The 27,383-nt window shown below is 42.3% G+C and overlaps 1 protein-coding gene across 2 annotated transcripts in view; it reads right to left on the bottom strand.

The window, feature by feature from the left end:
* hecw1b (HECT, C2 and WW domain containing E3 ubiquitin protein ligase 1b) overlaps positions 1–27,383 on the bottom strand; it is a 451,931-nt gene that overhangs the window by 17,085 nt on the left and 407,463 nt on the right. For both annotated transcript variants that reach the window (XM_055656760.1, XM_055656770.1), the window contains 6 exons: positions 24,029–24,127; positions 18,948–19,077; positions 14,217–14,363; positions 11,871–11,985; positions 10,019–10,104; positions 9,407–9,519 (listed from right to left, as the gene is read on the bottom strand). In XM_055656760.1, coding sequence (XP_055512735.1) covers positions 9,407–9,519; positions 10,019–10,104; positions 11,871–11,985; positions 14,217–14,363; positions 18,948–19,077; positions 24,029–24,127 — 690 coding nt within the window. The remainder of the gene's footprint in view (positions 1–9,406; positions 9,520–10,018; positions 10,105–11,870; positions 11,986–14,216; positions 14,364–18,947; positions 19,078–24,028; positions 24,128–27,383) is intronic.

The raw sequence follows: 27,383 nt of genomic DNA, 5'->3' as shown, positions 1-27,383 counted from the left end.
AACATAGGAAAGGAGGAGGAGAGTGGGCTTGGGCTGATGGGTGAAGGGAAAATAGTCACAAAGTGCTGGAGTAACTCAGTGGGTCAGGCAGCATCTGCGGAGAACATGGATAGGTGACATATCACAGAATGCTGGAGTAACTCAGCGGGTCAGGCAGCATCTGCGGAGAATATGAATAGGCCACGTTTCTCAGAATGCTGGAGTAACTCAGCGAGTCAGGCAGCATCTGTGGAGAACATGGATAGGTGACATATCACAGAGTGCTGGAGTAACTTAGTGAGTCAGGCAGCATCTGTGGAGAACATGGATAGGTGACATGTCACAGAGTGCTGGAGTAACTCAGTGAGTCAGGCAGCATCTGTGGAAAACATGGATAGGTGACATATCACAGAGTGTTGGAGTAACTTAGTGAGTCAGGCAGCATCTCTGGAGAAAAGGTATAGATTATAGTTCGGGTCAAGACCGTTCTTCAGTAATATTCATGATGTGACATGCATAGACATTCCTGAATGTTACCCAAACTATCGTGAGCTACTTTGTGACGGTGCTTGCCCTCTCCTATAACGTCTCTGCTGCCTTGGGTGATGCAGGACAGGACACAAGCTTTGGGACATGGTGTGAAGCTGTTGCAGTCTGTCCCAGCCTAGTAAAAACCTGGATGGAGTGGATTTGGAGAGGATGGTTCCACAAGTGGGAGAGTCTAGGACCAATGGCCACAGCCTCAGAATTAAAAGACATTCCTTTTGGAAGGAGATGAGCAGGAATTTCTTAAGTCAGAGGGTGGTGAACTGTGAAATTCATTGCCACAGACAGCTGTGGAGGTCAAGTCAATGGACACTTTTCAGGAGGAGATTGATAGATTCTTGATTGATACGTGTGTCAGGTAATGGGGAGAAGGCAGGAGAATGGGTTTGAGAGGGAAAGATAGATAGAGTCATAGAGTGATACAGTGTGGAAACAGGCCCTTCGTCCCAGCATGTCCCATCTGCACTAGTCCCACCTGCCCACGTTTGATCCATATCCCTCCGAACCTGTCCTATCCATGTACCTGTCTAACTGTTTCTTAAATGTTGCGATAGTCCCTGCCTCAACTACCTCCTCTGGCAGCTTGTTCCATACACCTACCACCCTTTGTGTGAAAAATCTTTTGCCCTTCACCTTAAACTTATGTCCTCTGCTCCTCGATTCACTTACTCTGGGCAAAAGACTCAACCATATCTATTCAAATCATGATTTTATACACTTCTATTAGATCATCCCTCATCCTCCTATGCTCCATGAAATAGAGTCCCAGCCTACTCAACCTCTCCCTATAGCTCTGGCCCTCTAGTCCTGGCAACATCCTCATAAATCTTCACTGTACCCTTTCCAGTTTGATGACATCTTTCCTATAACATGGTGCCCAGAACTGAACACAATACTCTGAATGCGGCCTCAGCAACTTCTTATGCAACTGCAACATGACCTCCCAACTTCTATACTCACCCGACCCGCTGAGTTACTCCAGCACTCTGAAACGTCACAGAACAGGGCAAGATTAGGAAGTTTGCTGATGATACAGAAGTGAGTGGTTTTGCAGATAGTGAAGATGGTTCTGAAAGATTGCAGCAGGATCTGGATCAATTAGCCAGGTGGGCAGAGGAATGGTTGATGGTTGCATGGTTCCTTGAAGGTCGTGTCGCAGGTATATCAGGTGGTTAAAAAGTATTTTGGCACTTTTAGCCCTCATCAGTCACAGTATTGAGTATATAAGGTACCCAAAATTGCTGGAGAAACTCAGCGGGTGCAGCATCATCTATGGACCGAAGGAAATAGGTGACGTTTCGGGCTGAAACCCTTCTTCAGACTGTTGGGAGGTCATGTTGCAGTTGTATAAGACGTTGGTGAGACCGCATTTAGAATATTGTGTTCAGTTCTGGGCACCATGCTATAGGAAAGATGTCAAACTGAAAATAGTGCAGAGATCCCCATCCTGGATCAGTCCAATCAGGGTTTTGTCATCCACAAACTTGAGAAGCTTGACAGAGGTGTCTGTGGAGGTGCAGTCATTGGGTGTGAAGTGGTGATTGGAGTGGAGTGGTGATTGGAGTGGGGTGGGTGTAGAAGGGACCCAGTCTTTGCAGACTGAGGTCAGGCTGTGAGTGGGTGTGAAGTATTGGGTGGGGTGGGAAAGGTTACACTCTTTTCATACTGGAGTCTTGCCTTAAGTAGGTGTGAAGTGGTGAATGGGAAGGAGAGGGTGCAGGGTCCATTCTTTGCAGACTGGGGTCTGGCTGTGTTTGTTGGGGAGGGGGTACCAGGGTTACGTTTCTGATTTTCAAGCCTGCAGTAAAACTCATTCAGGTCGTTCGTCAACTGACGATTGTCCAAAGAGCGGGGGCTTTCCTCATAGCTGGTGATTTCTTGCATGCCCTTCCAAACTGAAGAAGAATCACTAGCTGAAAACTTGCTCCTCAACTTCCCAGAGTATCTTTCCTTGGCAGCTCTGATTCCTCTTCTCAGCACTTTATCGATTGGGCTATCTTTTAACTCTTTAACGATTAGGCTATCGGCTTGACACATATTTGCCCCCAGCACTCCCCCCGATCTCAAAATGGAAATGTTACATCTGTATATAATGATCCCATTAAAATGTGTATTTATGTCACAAACTATGGAATTCATATTTTTCAGTATTGTTATCAAGGAAAAGAAAGCAGTTCCAATTGTTTGATATTATTTGATATTGTTTAATATTATTCATATGGAGGAGAAAATATAATAGCTCTAAAACCTACCTTAATTTTGAAATCTCACTAAAGATAATTCCCCCCTTCTCCTCTCACCCCTCCCCTCTCTCTCTCTCTCCCCTCTCCCTTCACCTCTCTCTCTCCCCCGTCCCCCCTCTCCCACATCCCCCCTCTTTCTTGCGGGGGGGGGGGGGGGGGTAGGGGGTCTGCGGGGATCGAGCGATGAATGGGCTCAGGGGGGTGGCGGGGACTCCATGGGGGTGGCGTAGACCCAGCGAGTGGGGGGGCCCAGCGGGGGTGGCGTGGGCCCAGCGGGGGTGGCGTGGGCCCAGCGGGGGTGGCGTGGGACCCAGCGGGGGTCAAGATGGCTTGGGCCCCGCGGGGGGGTCAGCGGGGGGGGTGCGGGGGTGGTGCGGGGGGAAGATGGCTTGGGGCCACGGCAGCAGGGGGAGGTGAGGGGAGCGGGCTCTCCCGCCCGGGGACGAGAGAACAGAGAACTGGCCGTTTCCAAAGTGGAAACATTGATTTTTTTTTTTTTTTTTTTCTCGATTTTTATTTTTCGATTCCGCCGCAGCTGCGACTGGTGTTGGTTTATCTTGTTACAGCCGTTCATGGATCAAAAGGGTGTTCAGATTCAGCCACTCCCTCCCGGGGACGAGAGAACAGAGAACCGGCCGTTTCCAAAGTGGAAACATTGATTTTTTATTTTTTTTTCTCGATTTTTTTTTTTCGATTCTTTTTATTTTGGGTGACTTTGAGTTGCGGGATGGAGCATGGCCTGGAGCAGGGCCTTACATCGCCCGGCGCGACTTCAAATTGCCGCGGGACTTGCTAGCGCCCGTCGGGGGGCTCCAACATCAAGACCCGGAGTGTGGCCTTGCATCGCCCGGCGCGGCTTTAATGGCCGCGGGACCTATTTACCATCGCCCGCCGGGGGCTTTGACTTTGACATCGGGAGGTGAATGGAGAGTGCTGGGGAGAGATAAGATTTTGCCTTCCATCACAGTGAGGAGGAGATTCACTGTGATGGATGTTTGTGTAAATTGTGTTGTGTCTTGGTTCTTCTTCTTGTATGTATGACTGCAGAAACCAAATTTCGTTTGAACCTCTGGGTTCAAATGACAACAAATAAAATATAATATAATCTAGTCTAATTCATGTGATAGGAGCTGAATTGGGCCATTCTGCCCATCAAGTCTACTCTGCCATTCAATCTTGGTTGATCTATCCTTCCCTCTCAACCCCATTCGCTTGCTTTCTCCCTGTTACCTACTAAACCAAGAATTTATCAATCTCTGCCTTAGAAATAACCATTGATGGTCTTCTGTGGCAATGAATTCCACAGATTCACCACCCTCTGACTAAAGACATTTCTCCTCATCTCCTTCCAAAAGGTACATCCTTTAATTCTGGTCTAAATATGAGACATTTCTACTCCCAGCTTTCGGAAAAGCAGAATCATCAGGATATCTCTCAGGGAGTCAAGAAAGTTCTAATACTTCAGTGACAGAAAAGTAATTGTTTACTTTTAAAATAATGGCACTTGTACAAAAGTATTTTTCAGTCGTCTTTGGCCGCATCACAATTCTGGCAAAAAGAAGGATGCACCTATACAATTGCAGGGTTATCATCTTAACTGTTTTAATTTATATATAGTACACCACTGTTCTCATCCCTACTTCTAAAATTACCTGAAATTTCTAATATTTACAGACATAAAATGCTGGAGTAACTCTGCGGGATCAGGCAGCATCTCTGGAGAAAAGGGATGGGTGACATTTCAGGTCGAGACCCTTCTCCAGACTGATGTTAGGGGAGAGGGAGATACATAGATAAGGAAATGTAAGGTGTGAAAATAGGGCAAAGGGAATCGAGATCAAGGAAAATGTAGGATTGATCATTGTTAGCTGGGAGAAGGTAACAACAAAGCAAACAGAGATAAACTGTAGTCAGAGACAGAAGCACTGGGAAGGGGGAGGGATGGAGAGAGAGGGAATGCAAAGGGTTACTTGAAGTTAGAGAAGTCAATGTTCATACTCCTAGTGTGTAAGCGGCCTAAGAGAAATATGAAGGGCTGTTCCTCCAATTTGTGCAACAGAGAGACAGCATTTCTTTCTGAAGTGTGAGCCCTCTTCATTAGACTAAAACCAATGATATCTTTGCACTTCCACTTTGCTTCAGAAATGATACTATGGTCACTAAATGTTTAATGATTATATCACGCATTTAAGCCATTTTGTTAAATCCTAGCCAATAAAAATGTTGTTGCTTTAATTGGGACTTGTCAGTTCTCAAAAATAAAAGCCATGATTTTCATAATGATCAGCATTTAGTTATAGCGCAAATTGCATGTACAGTGTTGTTTACAGTATAACATGATCCCCAGCAGCTTGTGAGGTCTGCTCTTTCAAACTCGTCTTGTTATTTAATTTCCTTAATTTGTTCTGCCTTGTTAATTTGAATAACTAGCTGTCATCTCTCAGTAACCATTTCACTCCTTTAGTCAATATCTTAATCCTGGTGCAAAAGGCAGATGAATGAGTGCGCTCAGCATGCAAAAAAAACAAACAAACTTCAATTTAGACCTGCAGTTCATTGTAAATTCAAAACTAAGGTTGACATTCCTTTAGATTATACTACCTGTAGTAAATTATAGTAAATTGTAAAAAAGGTTTAAAAGGTACCTATCTTGAAAGGTGAATATTAATCACCTTCTCCACTCATTCCTTCTCCACTCATTCTGCATTGAGGATTTAATTGAGGATGAAGATAGACATTGATGGAACTAATTGCTGAAACTTTCTTGGGGCTTAAGGACATTTACAGTACACTAGTGGATGTGTTACAGTCCTACCTGTACTCAAATACTGGAGCTTTTAAGCTGTTTCTTCAAAATATATTCAAAGTATATTAAAATAATTGCCAGGAAGGACAATGCCTGGCCCATTACAGGCCCTGACCTCTCCACCATTGAAGGGATTTACAGGAAGCACTGTCTCAGGAAGGCAGCTCATCACCATCAAATACCCAGACACCTTGGCCATGCTCTCATCTCACTCCTATCATTGGGTAGAAGGTACATGAATCCGAGGATTATCACCTCCATGTTCCTCTCGTCAACCATCAGGTTCTTGAATCACTTTGCACAACCAGAACCACAAACCTATCTCCACACCAACCACTTTGGACTTTGCTCTACTATGGTTCCTCTATGTAGTTTGGTTTGTACTATCATGGTCAAGTTAGAATAACTAACAGTTTATTGTATATTATTTTGCTGTTGTTTCTATTGCATCTGATGTGTCTGCAAAGCTACAGTAAGTAAGAATTGTCCCGGTTGATATCCAGTGCACATGGCAACTAAATCTTCTTGCCACTCAATGCAAGAAACAACAGTGTAAACATGTTCATTGTCCACTGGGAATAGATTGTGGCAAAAATTACACTTCCCATGTATGAAGGACAGTACTTCCAATGCAAAAAAGTGTGTGGATAGATGAACTCAGCAGTTATCCTTTGACCATGATCCCACAGACGAGCACCAGGCCTAAATCTCACACACTATTTCTGATTTGATGACTTCTGGCTGTCTACCTTGTACAGCCTCTAACCCTATCATTCCCCATCCCCGCACAGCCCGGTTTTACCTTCTCCACAAAATCCACAAACACAACTGCCCTGTCGGACCCATTGTTTCTGCCTGCTCCTGTCCCAGGGAAATGATTTCCACCTACCTCAACTCCATCTTATACATCAACCCCTGGTCCAATCTCTACCGACCTATGTCCAAGATACCTCACAAGCCCTTCATCTCTTTAATGACCTGCTTTCCGAGCCCCCACTCCCTCATAGAAACATAGAAAATAGGTGCAGGAGTAGGCCATTCGGCCCTTCGAGCCTGCACCGCCATTCAATATGATCCAACTCAGTATCCTGTACCTGCCTTCTCTCCATACCCTCTGATCCCTTTAGCCACAAGGGCCACATCTAACTCCCTCTTAAATATAGCCAATGAACTGGCCTCAACTACCTTCTGTGGCAGAGAATTCCAGAGATTCACCACTCTCTGTGTGAAAAATGTTTTTCTCATCTCGGTCCTAAAGGATTTCCCCTCTATCCTTAAACTGTGACCCCCTTGTCCTGGACTTCCCCAACATCGGGAACAATCTTCCTGCATCTAGCCTATCCAACCCCTTAAGAATTTTGTAAGTTTCTATAAGATCTCCTCTCAATCTTCTAAATTCTAGCGTGTACAAGCCTAGTCTACCCAGTCTTTCTTCATATGAAAGTCCTGACATTCCAGCACCTCATCTTTGCTATGGACGTTCAGTCAGTCTACACCTCCACTCCCCACCAGGAAGACCCTAAATTCCTCCATTTCTTCCTCTGCAGAACCATCCAATTTCCCTCTACTAACACTCTACTCCGCCTAGCGGAGCCGGTCCTCACCCTCAACAACTTCTCCTTTGACTCCTCCCACCTCCCCCAAGTTCAAGGTATAGCTATGGGCACCTGCATGGGCCCCAGATATGCCTGCCTCTTTGTAGGGCACGTTGAACAATCCCTGTACCAGCCGTACACTGGCCCTATCCCCGAAATCTATCGCCGTTACATTGATGACTGCATCAGTGCTATCTCCTGAACCCATGCAGAACTCATGGACTTCATCAATTTCACAACCAATTTTCATCCTGCACTCAAATTTACTTGGACCATCTCCGACGCCTCTCTCCCCTTTCTTGATCTCACAGTCTCCATCACAGGAAATAGTCTATTGACTGATGTCTATTACAAACCCACTGACTCCCACAACTATCTCAACTACCCTTCTTCCCACACTGCTTCCTGCAAAGACTCTATGTTCTTCTCCCAATTCCTCCATCGACACTGCATCTGAGCCCAAGATGAGATGTTCCATACTAGGACATCTGAGATATCCTTATTCTTTAGGGAACGGGGGTTCCTCTCTCCCATCATAGATGAGGCCCTCACTCATGTCTCCTCGGTACACTGCAGCTCCGCCCTTGCTCCCCTCTCCCTAGTCACAACAGACACAGTGTCCCCCTAGTCCTTACCTTCCACTACATCAGCCAACGCATACAACACATAATCTTCCGAAATTTCCGTCACCTCCAACGGGATCCCACCACTAGCCACATTTTCCCATCTCCACCCCTTTCCACCTTCCGCAGCGACCGTTTCCTTCGTAACTCTCCGCTTAACTCATCCCTTCCCACCCAAATCATCCCCTCCCAGGTACCTTCGCCTACAACCGCTGAAGATGCAACACCTGTTCCAAAACCTCCTCCCTCGACTCTGTCCAGGGACCCCGACAGTCCTTTCAGGTTAGGCAAAGGTTCACTTGCACCTCCTCCAACTTCAACTCCTGTATCTGTTGTTCAAGATGTGGACTCTTATACATCGGCGAGACCAAACGCAGACAGGGCGATCGTTTTGCGGAACACCTTCTCTCAGCCCGTTTAAACCAACCTGATCTCCCAGTTGCTGGACACTTTAATTATTTTTCCCATTCCAACACAGACCTTTCTGTCCTTGGTCTCCTCCATTGTCAGAGTGAGGCTAAATGCAAATTCTCATATTTTGTTTGGGCAGTTTACAGCCTAGTGGTATGATTATTAATTTCAGGTAGCCCCGGAATTCCCTCTCTCTCTATTCTCCCCCACCCAAGTTGCACTAGCTTCTGTTTTCATCCTACAAACAGCTAACAATGGCCTGTTTCCTTTATCATCGTTACTTTTTTTCATATCTTTCATTCATTGTTCTTTATCTCTCCACATCACCGTCGATATCTCTTGTTTCCCTTATCCCTAACCAGTCTGAAGAAGGGTCTCGACCCGAAACATCACCCACTCCAGAGATACTGCCTGTCCCGCTGAGTGTCATGATGGTCCCATTCAATGATCACATTGAATGGCGGTGCTGGCTCGAAGGGCCGAATGGCCTACTCCTACACCTATTGTCTATTGTCTATTGTTACTCCAGCTTTTTGTGTTTATTTTCGGTTTAAACCAACATCTGCAGTTCCTTCTTACACAGTTCAGGGAGGGAAATGGAGTGTCGACATTTCAGGTGTAGACCCTTCATCCGGACAACAAAGTATACTTCCAGTGCATTGTTCTAATCAATTGTCATACAACACTATTTTTTAGCAAACCGTTGTCAAATGGATACTTGCAAAAACAAGTTCTGCTGTTTTCGTTGCCTATTTCCTTCAGGAATATTATAAAGCTAATTTGTTTAAAATCAGTCCTGGGCTCAATTTCCCCTTATAACCATATAACCATATAACAATTACAGCACGGAAACAGGCCATCTCGGCCCTACAAGTCCGTGCCGAACAACTTTTTTTCCCCCTTAGTCCCACCTGCCTGCACTCATACCATAACCCTCCATTCCCTTCTCATCCATATGCCTATCCAATTTATTTTTTTCCTTCTGGGAAGTGAAGGCAAAGGAGAAAGAAATTAGGTGATATGTAAATCATATCTCCAAGCAAATCAATACCACGGAACACTGCTTCAGGTTGTCAAGAAATTAGCAGGTCTCATCATCTCAATCCTGCAGGTGCATTGTGAAGTACAAAGCAAATGGGGCATCGCTTCGCAGTGAAGAAGCATGTGTTCACTTATTTTCTTTTATTATTCCCTAACAAATACCTTGGCAGTGATGTCACTTTGCCCCATTTCTCGATGCAGAATCGCCTGAGTCCATTGCTCCCTCTGAGGGCGGCAAAGCCTTCGTATGGTATGCTGGATGTCCCCGTCACAAACTGTTAAAGAAAAGGAAAACTGTCTTCCACATAAACATACTGTGCGATGATTGCAATCATGGATCATAATGCTAAAATCAGCTTAATAGGAAGAATCTCATTGTAACTAGAAAACTTGAACAATGCAGCTGTCTGACAGTATCTTGCAGAATTAGACTAACCAAAATTGATCTCAGTTCTGAAAGTGATTGAAATAATTTGAATATTTGAATTATTTAAAAGAATTTAAAATTCTTTAATCAGCAAATGTAATTCTATTGTAACCTTCTAAGCTACATCTTTTTAAACTAGAAACATTTAATACATTCTAATTACATTCACATATATGTTATTTTAACAGAAATATTAAATAATTTAACATAGCCAGTTTGGCTCTGAAAAATTGTTACAAGAAATGTTAAACTAAGCCATTAAAAGCATCCAATGAACCAAAATGTTCGGACTAACATCCAGCCTTTGTGCCGGATACCATTAAAGAAAGATTCCTGCTGCTGTGTACCTGTAGAAGCCGGAGACGCTGCTCATTGTTGAAATGCTCCACAGCTGTCCAGAACCACTTTATTACGATGTGACCATCATGATAACCTGAGGAAGGGGACACTTACGTTACACACAAAAACATCTTCACGATCTTGCAGTATCATTGTGTTGGGTTGCCTGACGGGTTTGAACTTTAATAAAGTCTTCAATAACATTTCTATTTGGAATTTTTCTGCATTGGTACACATGCAGGGTTGGAAATTCAAAAGTGGCGGCATAAACAAATTGTTTTATATAATAAATGTAATTAATGTTAAACTGTATTAAATAACCAGGAAAATTATTTGAATCTAACTATGTTAGCAAAATGCCTCTGCATTTTAGGTTGTAATTAAAATAATTCAGGTAGATTTAGTGTGCTGCAACAACAGCTTCAGCAAAAGGACACGAAGGATGGCGATCTGTTAAAATTGTTTCATAATTCCTCTCATAGCAAAGACTAATTGTAACGTTGATGTCTCAGTGGATGAAGTGTTTGAATGAGCTGCGCCACAGTGCACAGCCAGTTGAGCTGCTCCCTCATAGCTCCCATATACAGCCTGAGGTTCAATTCTGCCCTCTCTGGTACTCTCTCTGCGGAGTTTGCATGTTCTCCTTGTGAATTCCAGTTTCCTCTCACATCCTAAAAAGGTATGGGTTGGTATGCAAATTTCCTCTTGTGTGTAAGTGAGTGGTAGAATTTGGAGAGTGGGGGGTCATGTGAATTTAGAGAGAATAAAATGAAATTAATCTAGGAGTAGTTTAAATGGATGCTTAATGGTCATTATAGACAATAGACAATAGGTGCAGGAGTAGGCCATTCGGCCCATTATGGGCTTGGTGGACCAAGGAGATTGTTTCCGTGAAGTATAGATAGATATAGATAGATATGCCATTTATTGTCACTATACTTGTACAATGTAGAATAATTCTACAACTTGAATTGTGGAATGAGGTGACAGGTCTAACAACAAGAAAAAATATTGTTTCATATGAAGACCTTTCATCAGAACCTAAAAGAGAAGATGAAAGCATGGGAATCAAAAAGTGAAGGTTGTGAGGGATATTTGCAAATATTAATACATATCTGCCCAGTACCCACTGAAGTTTTGAAAAAGGAAAAGTAGGACTTTCATCTCCTTGTGCTTCAGAATTAACTACTGACATACTGTTTTCCTATTGTTTGGAAAATATTTTTTGAAAGAGAAATTGGACTGTTTTTCACCTCTTTATTGGGGAGCATAATGTGAAATCTGTAGGGAGTTGGGTGGAAGTCGAAGCTGACTTGTGACAATTTGCCAACAGGATATTTGCTTGAACCAGTCAATAGAACTGTTAAATGCGCTAAACAATGACAAAATGCATCATAACCTGGGTGGAATAAGTACCGTAACTACTTTGTTCAGTTTTGTTAAGATATACTGCAAACTAACTAGTCCTGAAATCTGTTCGAAAAATGTAAGCCAAATCCACAATGTCATTCCTCCATGATAATGAAAGCCATTCCCCGCCCAAGCATAGCCCAAGATTCAGGGCAATGAATAGCAAGACACTTCCAGAGAGAGCAGAATTGAACCTCAGGCTGTATATGGGAGCTATGAGGTAGCAGCTCAACTGGCTTCAGGATGTCTGATTGGCTTCACCAGTTCAGTCCTTGTTGATAATCAGCCATAATCTTTAGCTTTGCACTTGACAAGAAGACTATTACTGCACTATCCTATAGGCAAGAGCTTAATTTGAGGATGTGGATGAAACCACAACAAACGATGTGACCAGCAAGTGATTCGACTTTCTGCAGCCATCTAAGGACTGCGAAATAGGGAAACACTCACCACTTCGGTACTCGGTATTATTGCGCCAATCATTCAGATCAATCTCTGCTGTTCCTGCGATAACCAGTTCTAGCTCTCGGGCATCAAACACTGAAACCAGCCTTAAATCTACCACCTGGAAAACAAGTAAACTATTAATTGTTTGGAAGCCCAATAAAAGGACTGCAACAAATCTGACAATTGCAACAGTTCACCTGTAGTGAATTTCACATTCTCAGTCAAAATAGAACTGAAAAATATCTAAAAGATACAGCTCAGTAGGAATGGGTTATACAAGTGTAATATATGGATTTTTATTTACTGAATCAGAGAATCTTTGAGCATAGACAGAGATCACTTGGTCATCACGTGCTAGTTCTTTGGAAGAGTAAATCTGCAAGTGCAATCCATCTGCTCACACTCTATAATTGTTTATTTTTCATACTCTTCTCCAATTTGCTTTGAAACCACCACGAGAATGATAGAGCAATAATATAGTGGACTAGCAGTTCAGAGGCCTGTGTTCAAACTCCGCCACAGCATATGTTAACCTACTCATTCCTGGGATCATTCGCGTAAACCTCCTCTGGACCATCTCCAGCGCTAGCAACACCCTTCCTCTGTTATGGGGCCCAACATTTCTCACAATACTCGAAATGTGGTCTGACCAGTGCCTTATAAAGCCTCAGCATTACATCCCTGTTTTTGCATTCTAGTCAGCTGGAAATAAACGCTAGCATTGAGTTTGCCTTCCTTACCACTGGTTCGACTTGCAAATTAACTTTTAGGGAATCCTGCACCAGCACTCCCAAGTCCCTTTGCACTTCCGATTTCTGAATTCTCTCCCCATTTAGAAAATAGTCTACATCTTTATTCCTACTACCAAAATGCACAAGTCCACGTTTGCTATGCTGTATTCCATCTGCCCACTCTCCCAACCTGCTCGTCCTTTTGCTGAGACCCTGCTTTCTCTACACTACTTGCCCCTCCACCTATCTTCTTATCACCTGCAAACTTGGCCACAAAGCCTTCAATCCTCTCATCCAAATCATTAATTTACAACGTGAAGAGTAGTGGTCCCAGCACCGACCCTTGCGGAACTCTGCTAGTCACTGGCAGCCAACTAGAAAAAGCCCCCTTTATTGCCACTCTTTGCCTTTTGCCATCCAGCCAACCTGCTATCCATGCTAGTATCTGCCCTTTGATATCAATCCATGACCTCCGACATTTCAGACTACCTTTGCCTTGATTTTTAACATTATTCTGCACCTTCCTTTTTGGCAAAGAGTTGAGTTATTTTTGAACCTATCTAAATGAGCTTTATGCAATGTTGAAAGCCATCTATTTTTGAGAGCATTAGTTGCTTGGCCCAACACCAACTTAAAAAATATGCGAAAAGGCAGAAATTGTGCAATGCAATTCACACACTTGTTATGATCCAATATATTTCTTGACCCTAGATTTCAATTGCATGACATCGTGTCAAAGAGAAATAGTAAAATTATTCATCAGTACACTTGGTGTCAGAAATTCATTTGTGATTCATATCTTCCATTAGTCATAACTTCTATCAAGATCGCTATGCAATCCATCTGGGAATTCTGATAGGGAACTGCCGTCCTGTATGGTATGGCTGCCCAGCCTGCAGCTGTCTGTTTTTCCATCTTTTTTTAATTTTTAGTTAGTTAAAGTGTTTTTGTTCTGAAGTTCTAGTCGCTTTATTGTAACACAAAACTCCGGGGGGGGGGGGGGGGGGGGGGTGTTTTTATTAAACTACCTTTCAGGGTCCCCCGTTTGGCGGTGGCGCTGACTTTAACATCGGGAGACTGGGATCTCTTGCTGAGATTGCCAGTAGTGGAGCTCCATCCGGCGCAGCCTTGTTGGCTTCGGAAGCCGCGGTCCCGAGTAAGGAGACTGCCGTTCCAGGTGTCCCATGCCGTTGAGAAGATTCTCCCGATGGCGGAACAGCATCACCCGGCGAGAACGGCCTGGAACATCGGGCCTCCATAGAGGCGACTGCAGAGGCCTCAATAGGCCCGACTATGGGTGGACATGGGGATGGGACTGGACTTAGTGCCTTCCCTCATAATGGAAACCATTGTGGGGGTTATGTTTTTTCTGTTAAAGTTCTTTATTATTGTCATGTTTGTATTCTTTTTTTATGTGCTGCACTGGCAACAAGAATTTCACTACACCTAGGTGTATGTGACTAATAAATAAACCTTTGAACCTTTGAACCTTGGCATCCTATTTTAACAATGACATTCTCACCTTAAAGTTCACACCAGTCAACATGTTCCTGGGTAACATATACATCCACAATTCCCACGCTTTGTTAAAGTTACTAGTTTGAAGACTTCAACTTACCTCATAGAAACCTCGAACCAAGGCCTCAGTCTGCTGAACAACTCCTCTTTCTACTCTCCACTTCACCATCCGTTCGATATATTCCTTTTTGTTTTTCTCTGATACTTGAATATTGGCCCCTCCTGACTTGAGTTCTCGTTCCGTGACCTACAAGTAAAAGTATTATTTAAACATAGAAGTACCAATTATGAGGGAGTTATTGAAATTACACTAAATGCATTAACTATTGATCCTGCATCATTAAGGGTTTACATAGAATAAATGAGGTTCGTATTACACTAAATAAGGTTCATATTACATATTCTGATTGGTCCTTTGATAATCTGCTTCTCGTTCCCCTTCAATTACAGTGAAAGAATTTCAACTGCCTGACCCATAAGTCTCCTCAAGACCTTTCAGACCATATGAAAGAGTTTGATGCACAGCAAAACTGTGGAGTAAGGTAAAAAGCAAATGATTTGCAGATTTTTACAAGCTAAGTGTGAACATTTCTGCCGGACTTCCACTCAGCATAGAGAAGTGATCCCAACTTCAGTGATCTCGTAAAGACACAAAGTGCTGGCATAACTCATCGGGTCAGGCAGCACCTCTGGAGAACACAGGTGATGTTGTTGGTCAGGACCCTCATCAGTCTGAAGTGGGGACCTAGGCATTGATATCACCAGCAACCTAACATTTTTCCTTTATGCTGATGTAGGTATCATGATCACCTTATTTACCCTGGTGTATATGATAATAAACTAATCTGAATCTGAAGACAAAGAAAGAGACTTGGTGCAGGAGCACCAGCAGTATCTGGAGCGGCAGCATCTGTGGAGGGAAATATACAGTTTATGTTTTGGGTTGAATCTTCATCTTGACTGTAAGAGTAGAGGGAGGAGGAGTGGGCAAGACCTAGCAAGTGACAGATGGATAGAGTGAGGGGTTCATTGGCAGTTAACTATAGGGTGCGCGAGGGAATGGTGGAGATATCATCACAGGCTGGGAGGTGATGTAAAAAACAAAAGACTGCAGATTTTGGAATTTGATCGGAAAGGAACATGAAGAATGGCACTGAATAAGCGGTGGTAACAGATGGGAACATCAGAGCGATGAGAGGGTGTGCAATGGAGGGGGGGGATTCAGAGAAAGAATTGTGTGAAGGGAGGAGGGGGGGGGGGGTGGGAAGCAACAGGGTGATCCATAACAGGGTTATCCATTTTGGTGGCAAAAACAGGAAAGCAGACTATTATCTAAATGGTGGCTGACTAGGAAAAGGGGAGATGCAGCGAGACCTGGGTGTCATGGTACACCAGTCATTGAAAGTAGGCATGCAGGTGCAGCAGGCAGTGAAGAAAGCGAATGGTATGTTAGCTTTCATAGCAAAAGGATTTGAGTATAGGAGCAGGGAGGTTCTACTGCAGTTGTACAGGGTCTTGGTGAGACCACACCTGGAGTATTGCGTACAGTTTTGGTCTCCAAATCTGAGGAAGGACATTATTGCCATAGAGGGAGTGCAGAGAAGGTTCACCAGACTGATTCCTGAGATGTCAGGACTGTCTTATGAAGAAAGACTGGATAGACTTGGTTTATACTCTCTAGAATTTAGGATATTGAGAGGGGATCTTATAGAGACTTACAAAATTCTTAAGGGGTTGGACAGGCTAGATGCAGGAAGATTGCTCCTGATGTTGGGGAAGTCCAGGACAAGGGGTCACAGCTTAAGGATAAGGGGGAAATCCTTTAAAACCGAGATGAGAAGAACTTTTTTCACACAGAGAGTGGTGAATCTCTGGAACTCTCTGCTGCCGAGGGTAGTCGAGGCCAGTTCATTGGCTATATTTAAGAGGGAGTTAGATGTGGCCCTTGTGGCTAAGGGGGTCAGAGGGTATGGAGAGAAGGCAGGTACGGGATACTGAGTTGGATGATCAGCCATGATCATATTGAATGGCGGTGCAGGCTCGAAGGGCCGAATGGCCTACTCCTGCACCTAATTTCTATGTTTCTATGTGATGGGGTTAGTGGGAAAGGGCTTAGGAGAAGGGGGTGTGAGAGAAGACCAGGATAAATAGCAGGAGAGAGAAAGGAACAAAGAAGGTGCGGGGAACCTGAAATGGGAAAATTCAATGTTCACGCCATTAGGTTGTCGATTGGAAAGCAGAATATGAGGTGCTGTTCCTCTATTTTGTGTTTGGCCTCATCCTGGCAGTGGAAGAGGCCAGGGACTTACAAGTCAGTGTGGGAAAGGAAGGGGAATGGTTGGCAAATGGAGGACCTGACAGACACAGTGAAGAGTGTGCAGGTGCTTGAAAAAGCATTTGCCTAGTCTGCATTTGGTCTCACTGATGTAGAGTACGCCATATTAAGAGTTCTGAATGCAATTGATGAGGTTGGAAAAGGTCCATGTGAATCTTTGCCTCTAATCTGAATGTGAATCTCTAATGTCCTGAAAATCTTAATGTAAAAATCAGGACATCAATTTTTGGTGCACGCGTCGTATGCACATCATTCCTAAAGAATGTAATTGGAAATTTAACCATCAATCAGAGGCAAAGCCATAGAGTTTTCATAACAGAGATTTGAGTATAGGAGCAGGGAGGTTCTACTGCAGTTGTACAGGGTCTTGGTGAGACCACACCTGGACTATTGCGTACAGTTTTGGTCTCCAAATCTGAGGAAGGACATTCTTGCCATAGAGGGAGTACAGAGAAGGTTCAACAGACTGATTCCTGGGATGTCAGGACTTTCATATGAAGAAAGACTGGATAGACTCGGTTTGTACTCACTAGAATTTAGAAGATTGAGGGGGGATCTTATAGAAACGTACACAATTCTTAAGGGGTTGGACAGGCTAGATGCAGGAAGATTGTTCCCAATGTTGAAGAAGTCCAGGACAAGGGGTCACAGTTTAAGGATAGAGGGGAAATCCTTTAGGACCGAGATGAGAAGAACATTTTTCACACAGAGAGTGGTGAATCTCTGGAACTCTCTACCACAGAAGGTAGTTGAGGCCAGTTCATTGGCTATATTTAAGAGGGAGTTAGATGTGGCCCTTGTGGCTAAAGGGATCAGGGGGTATGGAGAGAAGGCAGGTACAGGATACTGAGTTGGATGATCAGCCATGATCATATTGAATGGCGGTGCAGGCTCAAAGGGCCAAAGGGCCTACTCCTGCACCTATTTTCTATATTTCTATTTTCTATGTAACAGCATGGAATAACATGATTCATCTGACCTTGCAAATAACACAAAAGATCATGGAATTTCTACAAAATTTGCGAAGAAACTGACTAGATGTATCAAAATAAGAAGAAACTCGCTGTGTACATTATTGCAAAGTTACTTTCAATTAGAAAATAATCTAAAGCAAAATATCTGAATGCTGTAATTCGGCAATAGAAAAAGAAAATGCAGGAAACACTCAGGGAGCATCTACTTAAAGAGAATTAAAGTTAACATTGCAGGTCAAAGATTCTTCATTGGAACTGGGAAGAGATAGAGGTAAACAAATTTTAATATGCAGAGAAAGGTAGAAAGATAGATCAATGATAGAGTGGGATACAGGGAGATGAAGGACATTAAAAGTAATCTTACTGAGAGGTTATGGATTAATTACTCTCATTGAAATGGTTACTTTCGCAACCAACTCATTTTCAACAAAATTGTACAGGCTTCACATTTTGTCACTGCCAAATCTGTTTATTCAATGTATCTTTTAAAGTTAGTGATCTGTTGTTTGAATAGAAATGAAGGAAAATATGACTTGCCAAAATTAGGTTAATTCATAATCATAATCATATTCATACACATAATCATACTTTATTAGCCAAATATGTTTTGCAACATACAAGGAATTTGATTTGCCTTACAGTCATACTAATAAAAAGCAACATAACACACAAAATAGAAAATCCAAAAGCCATTTTGTGGCTAGATTACAGAGTGTAACTGAAGCATGACATTTAAGGAAATGCCATCATTATGCCATCGTTAGTTTTTATTGTGGCTTAAACAGATGCCTGTAAGCTGCATGAGAAAATCAGCAACACAGGCTTCAATGATGATTATTTCAAATTGTATCTGAAAACCTGAGCTAACCTAAAGCAGCCTCACATTTTAGGAATGTTGTGCTCCCAGAAAATATCTGAGGGTATCTGAGGTTATTAACATGGGTGGGAATGCATTCAGATTGATTAATGAATCAATGGTGGTCGTAGATCAAGGGGATTTAGGCATATTGGGCATCTCACTGTTGCTCAAAACCACAGTTGGTTATGAGCTGTGTGTTTAATTTAAGCCAGTTTGCCAAAATAAGCCAAAATAATTCAATATGAGGAAATGTCGTTTTTTTCAGTTGCACCGCATTTCCTAACATGAAGAGAAATTCCTTCAAGAGCAGGGAAATAAGAGGTTTACCCAGGAAGCGGTAAAGTTGCAGTCCTCCTTGGACTGTGTTCCATTCTTCTCACATTAAATCTGCCAAATATTCAACAGGAAGCAGGAATACTCATTCAACAATGACTGATAATAAAGTTGGAGGGGAAACCACAGGTGCCAAGAGTTGAAAGGCAAATGTGTGTTGAATAGTTGGTTTGCAGAGAGCCAATGAACATTTTATTGGTTGGTTTGTCATTGCATAATGTGCCAAGAGAGATCCTTAATAAGTTAACTTCATCATTTCAGTTCTTAAATATTAATCTTTGTGCTGTTATCGTTTAATCTTGCCTTTGCAATAGGACTAATTACACAAACCTGCCCAAACACCTCCTCGTTAACTGTGAAGGTGAGGTCGAGGATATCTGTGATATCATTATCTTTCATCCATTGTAGACTTTGATGGAACTCTTCATCCAGGTATTCCAGGTCACTCAGGTCACATGGTCTGAAAGGAAATACAAACAATTAACATAAATTTGCAGTAGGCATCCTCGTACTGATTTATCTCACCTATTATAAGTTTGCGTTTAGGAAACTAAGGTAACTGCTGGGCCAGATAAGATTCTGTGGTTCATCAGCTTGATACCTGCAGCAGACATGCAGCAGACACTTTCCAGTTGTGGACCACTTTACACATCTATCCAGTTTTTCTCTGCCATTTGCCTTCATGATCTCCAGTTGTGCGAAAACTGTTACATCCAAACTGACTCTTCTAACATTGAGTTGTAGCAATCTCTAACATCTTTTCAGGGTTCAATTTATTTTTGGTTAATAAATTTGCCTTCCTGATTTTATTCTACATTTTACTCCACCTTATGTTCAAAATAATACACCGTGTTCTACTCAACCACAGTCTGTCCCTACACTTGTGAATTATTCTTGTGACAATCACATTCACAATGTCTCATAATCTTGCCCAACCAACTATGACCTCCTGTGTTGTCTAGCACCAAAGATGCTCCACAAGCAGAGCTTCAACAGTAACACCTTCCTCTTGTATTTCGTACGAATCTTTCTGTGCAGGAATTCCCAAAAAAACAAGCTCCCTACCTGTCAATCAAACTCACTGCTGGGTAGAAAACCTGGAGAAAAATCTTTAAAGCATTCTGCAGGGTTATCCAGGGATGTGTACTATATTTTAAAGAATATCTCCTCTTAATCTTGCTGAGTGAACACATATTCAGCATCAAGAAAGGACCTTCATCTCAATCATCTCTATTTTGAAAGGGTCATCAACTATTTTTAAGTTGGTTGCTAAATGAATCTTCGTAGGCAGAAACAGAAGGAAGGGAGCAGGCGACCTTTCAATGCTTCTTTACTTACTGATATATTTAACTCTCACACCAGTAAACTCAACCACATTTCCCCATTCATCAAACTCATATTCTATCTTCGCTCTGCAGTTGACCAGACTATCTATTTGGACCATGATTGGACAAAAGTCCAGCACAAATCACACTTTCCAAAACAAATTTATAAAGCATGCATACACTACTGCATAAATGCAACAATTAGTGCATCTTTTAGAGACTGCTTTTATCTTTTCTAATGCTCTTTGCAATGTCAGCCCATTGCTTGCTGCACAGATGGTGGAAGGCTGCCAGCTTACAGACAATCTTAAAGGACGATCTTGAACATGTCTGGGGCTCGAATGCCCAGCTTGCTCAGCCAAGAGGCCTAAAAGTTGTGACACAGGTAAACAAGGCAGTGAAGAAGGCATGTGGCACACTTGCCTTCACAGGTCAGGGTAATGAGTACAGGAGATCATGTTAAGGGGCTGTCCCACTGCGGCGACCTAATTGGCGAGTTCAGAAGAGTTTAGGAGAGTTTGAAAAAATGTCACGTTGAAGACCTCCTTCGACTATGTAGAAGACGTTCTTCGACTATGTTGAAGACTAACTTCGACTAGCTTCGGGAAAATTGGACACCGAATAGTGGAGAGTGAAGATGACCTCCTTCGATCTCCTTCGACCTCCCTTCGACTATGTTGAAGACTATCTACAACTACCTTCGACTACCTTCGATTACCGTTGACTACCCTCGATTACCTACGAATAACATGCCGACCTACTACGACCTACTTCGACTAAACCTACGAGTAAAAAAAGTATCGATTTTTTCCATGGCGACCTTTTTTTACTCGCAGGCATTTTTCAGCATGATGAAAAATACGCCGCGACCTATCTGAGGCATCGAGTACACAGGGACTACTCTCGAGCATGAAGGAGACCACCTAGGACCTCGTGTCGACCATGCTGCGAGTATGAGTCGAGGGCAAACTCTTCTGAACTCGCGGATTAGGTCGCCGCAGTGGGGTAGCCCTTTTACCACTGTACAAGTCTGTGTTTGAGAGCTCAGTTGATTATGTCAATGAATGGAGTTGATCATTTCTGATAAATACTTTATCAAGAATATGTGACTGAGAGTATACAGAAAGGACGTGCATGTGATGTGCTCATTTTTTAAAATTTTATCACCACAGTTCAATGTCTTACATTTTATTTGCAAAGGTAATGCATCTTATATCCAGTTATTGGAAGCAATGTAAAAAATGTAAATAAGTAAAACAAATGTTTCTATCAGCAATGATTTTCTAGTGCTGATAAATGCACAATAAGGCAGAGAATGATGTGTAGTATTTAGTGTGGTAATGCTTCATTAACTATGTTTGGTTTATTAATATTACATGGAAACACCTTCACCAGTTTTTGAAATTAAATGAATCATTTAAATCATACCATAACAAATTTGCAATAATAACAAAAAACAATAATTGTTTTCTGAAAATTCAGAATCCTACAAGAAATATGAAGTCATGATGCACCTGTATAGGACTTTGGTTAAGCTGCATTTAGAGTATTGTATGAAGTCCTGGTTGCCATATTGCAGGAATAATGTTGAGACATAGTAAAGAGTGCAGAGGAGACCAGAATGCAACCTGGATTGGAGGGTATTAGGGACCTTGTAAAATGTAATTAAAATCCATGTACGCAACATCCACTGCCCTACCCTCAACAATCATCTTCATAATTTCCTCAAAAAACTTGATAAAACATGGCCCGTTCCACACGAAGCCATGCTAACTATCCCTAATTAATCCATGTTTTTCCAAATATGAGTAAATTGTACCTGAAGAATCCACCCCAACAGCTTTTCTACTGCTGAGGTAAGGTTTCGTGGTCTGTCATTTGCTGGATTATCTCTATTGCCCATATTAATCAAAGGGAAAACATTGGCATCATTCCAGCCCTCCATATCTTTCTTGCCACAGGTGAGATCCTAAAGATCTCCATCAGGGCCCCAGCAATATCCTCCCTTGTTTCCCTCAAAAACCTGGGACAGATCCAGTCTTAAGAAGGGTTTCACGCTAAAGAGGGGTTTTGAAACGTCAGATATTCCTCCAGAGATGCTGCCTGACCCGTTGAATTACTCCAGCACATTGTGTCTTTCATAGATCCCATCAAGGTCTGGGGAACTATGGTCTTAATCTTCTTCACTAGACCCAACACCTCTTCCTTCTTGATATCAGCATGCCAGAGAAAAATAGCATACCCTCTACTGATCTCACTATCCTACATGTCTTTCTCCTTAGTGAACACTACTGCAAAATACTAATTTAGTACAAGGTTTGAACAGATTTGAACATTGCTGAATAGCTTTGAATATCTGGAACATTTGAATCAGAAACAGCCACGGTATTTTACAGCTGCTCTTTTGTCTGGCAGAAGATACAAATGCTTGAAAGCACGATCCACCAGGTTTAGGTAAAGCTTCTTCAACACTGTTGCCAGACTACTGAATGGTCATACCCTAAAGCTAGGGTGCAGTCCCGATCTTCCAACCTTCCTCATTGTGGACTGCACTTTTTAAAATCTGGCCTTTCTCTGTAAATGTAACACAATAATGCTGTAATTTTTACTGGTTTAGTGGTATTTACTGGTATTTTTCTTCTTGCACTATCTGTTGCAATTATGTATGGGTTGACTGACTTAATGTATGGTAGGGTTTAACTGGACAGCATGCAAACAAAGCATCACTCTATCTTGGTACATGTAACCATAATAAACCAATTCCAAATGTGATTTTAAAATAGTCCAACATTCCTGTATCATGATAGCAATTTAAAGTATGGCTTTTACTGGGACACTAATTACATCATGGCAAAATCTTGTAAAGTTATCACTGTTTAACCCGATTCCATAAAAACCTTTGAGCCATTGGAATTCATTATAATATTAAATGATATAGCCCAGAAAAACATTATGACATTTCAATAAAACCAAACAGCAAAATTGACTGCGAACTGGAGGGATTGTAATTTTAGCTTCAGACGCTGTGAGATTATGGTGATGGCTTCTTTGGTCTGGATAGTCTCAACTAAAGGAAAGTTTATGATTTAAAAGTAATAAACAAAATAAAGGGCTAATATTTCTATAAAATGATCACAGAACCTCATTAGAGTACATTAGAAACATAGAAAATAGGTGCAGGAGGAGGCCATTTGGCCCTTCGAGCCAGCACTGGCATTCATTGTGATCATGGCTGATCGTCCCCTATCAATACCCCGTGCCTGCCTTCTCCCCATATCCCTCGACTCCTCTAGCCCCTAGAGCTCAATCTAACTCTCTCTTAAATCCATCCAGTGACTTGGCCTCCACTGCCCTCTGTGGCAGGGAATTCCATAAATTCACAACTCTCTGGGTGAAAACGTTTTTTCTCACCTCAGTCTTAAATGGCCTCCCCTTTATTCTAAGACTGTGGCCCCAGGTTCTGGACTCGCCCAACATTGGGAACATTTTTCCTGCATCTAGCTTGTCCAGTTCTTTTATAATTTTATATGTTTCTATAAGATGCCCCCTCATCCTTCTAAACTCCAGTGAATACAAACCGAGTATTTTCAATCTTTCCTCATATGACAGTCCCGCCATCCCAGAGATAAATCTCGTGAACCTACGCTGCACTGCCTCAATCACAAGGATATCCTTCCCATTACTATGATATTTATTCTGAAACTTAATCTGAACAGAGTAATGATGACATAAATCTGTTAATGATATGTATGGAGACTTGAATCCTTGAAAACTTGAATGATATGTATGGAGGCTTCATCCCCCAGGCCATAAGATTACTGAACAATCAACAAAACCGAGGCTAGAACTTTTTAAATATCGACACTTTTTAAAAACTTTTTATATATATTTATTTTACAGAACCATGCACATGAGGCATTTTTATGGACGCACCTAGCACTTTTTACTATTACCTGATTTTGGAGAGACAAATGCAACGAAATTTTGTTCAAGGTGCACTGTGTCTAGGTGTATATCTGAATGACAATAAAGTTTTCATTCATTCATTCATTCATTCATGCATTCATTCAAGAGTTCTACACTTACAGCCGTAGTAGTGCCTTGTAGAAGGGTCGGGTAAAGAAGGCATCCAATAAGTATTGGTGAATCAGGGCAAGGCCCAGTATACGACCACTGAATCTGAACCTGAAAAGGAAAGAGTAATCACTGTGAGCATATTAGAAATCCATTTAAATTGTATGTGTTAATGATGGATTGTTCATTTCTGTCACCCACAATCTGAAAAGTATCTGCATTGAAGAAGTAGCCCTGTCATAGAAGATGGTTGGCATCTATCTTCAATGCGGGGCAGTGAAATACACAAAACAGAAACCCAGAACTTCCTGAAGAGAGTGAAATGATGAACACAAAATGGCCCCCAACTTCAAGTTAACCTTTGTAAGACTAGTGCACTTGAACAAAAAAACTGTAAAAAGATATCTTGAAAGCTGATTTGTTTTCTCCCTACTTTTCCTGAAAATGGCTGGTACATAACATGCAAAATAAACCATGGGATGAAATGAAAGCAAAGGACAGATTGCTGGAGGAACACTCCTGAGCTGACCCACTTAGTATCACCAGCAGTTTGATTGTATGCTCAAGATTCCAGCATTTGTATTCATTTGTGTCTCCTTGGCACCAAATAACACTTCTTTTAAATAGAAAAATAACCCCAAACTTCCGTGTGGTTTTGAAGAGTTACAACTATTGAGCTGCATGAGGAGAAATCTGGGTAAAAAAGTTAGATTTCAGGAACAATGTATGGGAGGAATGAAGAAACTAGAGAATTCCAGGGTTTAAGATCCAGCAAGTTGAATGGACAATGCCAATTCAGAGTGATTAAAATTGTGGATGTATGAGAGACCAGTAATTTACTACAAACGTGGGTCTGCAAAGGCTACAAAGAGAGGGAAGAGTGAAACCGTGCAAGAAAATTAAACCAGGATGAGAAAGTTACAATCAATGTCTTGGAACTGAAGGAAGTCAGTGAGCACAAGTGTTTGTTTGAACCAGGTTTGCAGAGAATAGAGCATGAAAACAGGCCCTTCAGCCCTACTCGTCCTTGCAGACCATGATGCCCATATAAACTACTCCCATTTGCCCACATTTGACTAATATTCTTCTAAATCATTCCTATCCATGTACCTGTACAAGTGTTTTTGAAGGGGAGTTACATTTGAGTTTTAAGAGTTTTAATTAGTTTATTATTACAGAGGATTAAAAATGGAAAAATTGATCAGAGGAATGTTAGAAAGGCCCAATTCAGATTTCACAAAGAAGTAGATGAGCCAAAGTAGTGACAGAGGTGGGTAATGTTATGGAGATGGAGGTAGGTGGGCACAATGAGGGAGTGGATATGTGGCTGCAAGCTCACCTAATCTCATGTATGACTCCTTACTGCTCAATTATGTAATTAAGGCAAGTGAGAATACGGTAGTGGTCCCACTATTTTGTACTATTTCTTAAGTGGACCAATTCTGCTTTGGTCACTCTTCAGGGAAGCCACCTCAAGCCTCGATGAATATATAGATATTATAGAATGTGTCTAAGAATCTCTGCAATCTGATTGGCTAAAAGTCGCTGCTGTACCGTGTAATTATTTTTACTGGCCAGAAAACCGATATCGATACAATACTATAGCGATACCGATACACGGTATTTTGGGGGATTTTTGCTGTCTGCTTGATGCTGCGCGCGCAATACAAAATAGCGAGTGCGGGTGAGCCACAGTTTGAGTTGCTGACGGACGATGATTTATCAACATTGCTGGAAGAATCGGATGCTGCCAGTACCAAAAAATCAATAAAGTTTGGATTCTCTGTTGGAAAATTTTGCAAAGTTCAAAAACGTCAAGTTGGTAGACATTTCAAGTGACAAAACATCGGAACTGGACAAAATGCTTTCGTCGTTTTACGCGTTGCTGTGAAAGGGGAACGGTACCCTCTCCACCAAATAATCTCCCCAATACATATGCTATGGAGTACAGCGACACTACGTGGACAACTGTAATGTAGACATTTGCAATAAAACACTCTTTCCCCAGAGTGTTCACCTATTCAGCATTATTGTTAGAACTTAGACAGCATGATTTGAAAAATAGCAGATTTTAATTTTAATTTTACTTTTTTCCCCCATTCTATAAAACAGATGATGCACAGGTCTATTTCGTGCTTCAGTGGAATTGTGTGCAAGCGGTAACTTTGGAATGGTCTAAAATACACTCGGCTGCACCTCGTGTGTTTAAACCATTCCAAAGTTACCTTGTGCACATAATTCCTACCGATGTACTCAGGCCTGTGCATTATTTGTATACTGTGACATCATATGTCAGCTTTTGTGAGGACTGTTGCATTCCCACTAGGACCCAGATCTGGTTCAACAATGACAAGCCTTGGTTTACAGCAGAAGTCAGACAGCTCCGCCAGTCTAAAGATGAGGCCTACAGGAGCAGGGATGCAGACCTCTACAGGCAGGCCAAGTAAAAGCTGAGAAGAGGAATCAGAGCTGCCAAGGAAAGGTACTCTGAGAAGTTGAGGAGCAAGTTCTCAGCTAATGACTCTTCTGCAGTGTGGAAGGGCTTGCAAGAAATCACCAGCTACAAGAGGAAAAAAACCCGCTCCTTGGACGACCTGAACAAGTTCTACCGCAGGTTCGATAGACAGAAGCATAACCCCAGTAACCCCTCCCCCCCTACTCCTCCCCAATCACCACTTCACACCTACTCACAGCCTGATTCCAGTCTGCAAAGACTGGGCCCTTGTCCATTACCCACCGCTTCCTTGCTGCCCAACATCAGTCTGGCCACTTCTCCATCCCTAACAATAGAAATTGAGGAGGTGGAGAAGCTATTCCGGTAACAAAAAAAAACAGAAATCTCCAGGACCAGACAATGTCTCCCCCTCTATCCTCAAGTTATGTGCCAAACAACTGGCACCGGTCTACACAGACATTTTCAACCAGTCCCTGCAAATCTGCACTGTCCCTGCCTGCTTCAAAGTCTCCAATATTGTTCCTGTACCCAAAAAGCCAAAGATTACTGGCTTTAATAACTACAGGCCTGTTGCACTGAGCCTCTGTAATCATGAAGACCCTTGAAAGACTTGTGCTGGCCCACCTGAAAAATATCACAAACTCCTTGCAGTTTACATACCAGGCCAATATATCAGTGGTTGATGCAGTCAACCCAGGCCTGCATTTCATCCTCCAGCACTTGGACCGCCAGGGGACTTACACAAGGATTGTGTTTGTGGATTTTGGCTCTGCATTCAACACCATTGTGCCAGAGCTACTGTACTCCAAACTCTCCCAGTTGGCTGTACCTGAATCCCTCTGTCATTGGATCACATCCGGAAGCTGCAACACATCGTTCGATCAGCCGAGAAGGTTGTTGGCTGCAACCTTT

Source organism: Leucoraja erinacea, chromosome 2 (genome assembly GCF_028641065.1).
Source record: "Leucoraja erinacea ecotype New England chromosome 2, Leri_hhj_1, whole genome shotgun sequence".
Classification (NCBI taxonomy): Eukaryota; Metazoa; Chordata; class Chondrichthyes; order Rajiformes; family Rajidae; genus Leucoraja; species Leucoraja erinaceus.
The sequence above is the reverse complement of the archived record's forward strand: the minus strand, read 5'-3'. Positions and strand labels throughout refer to the sequence as shown.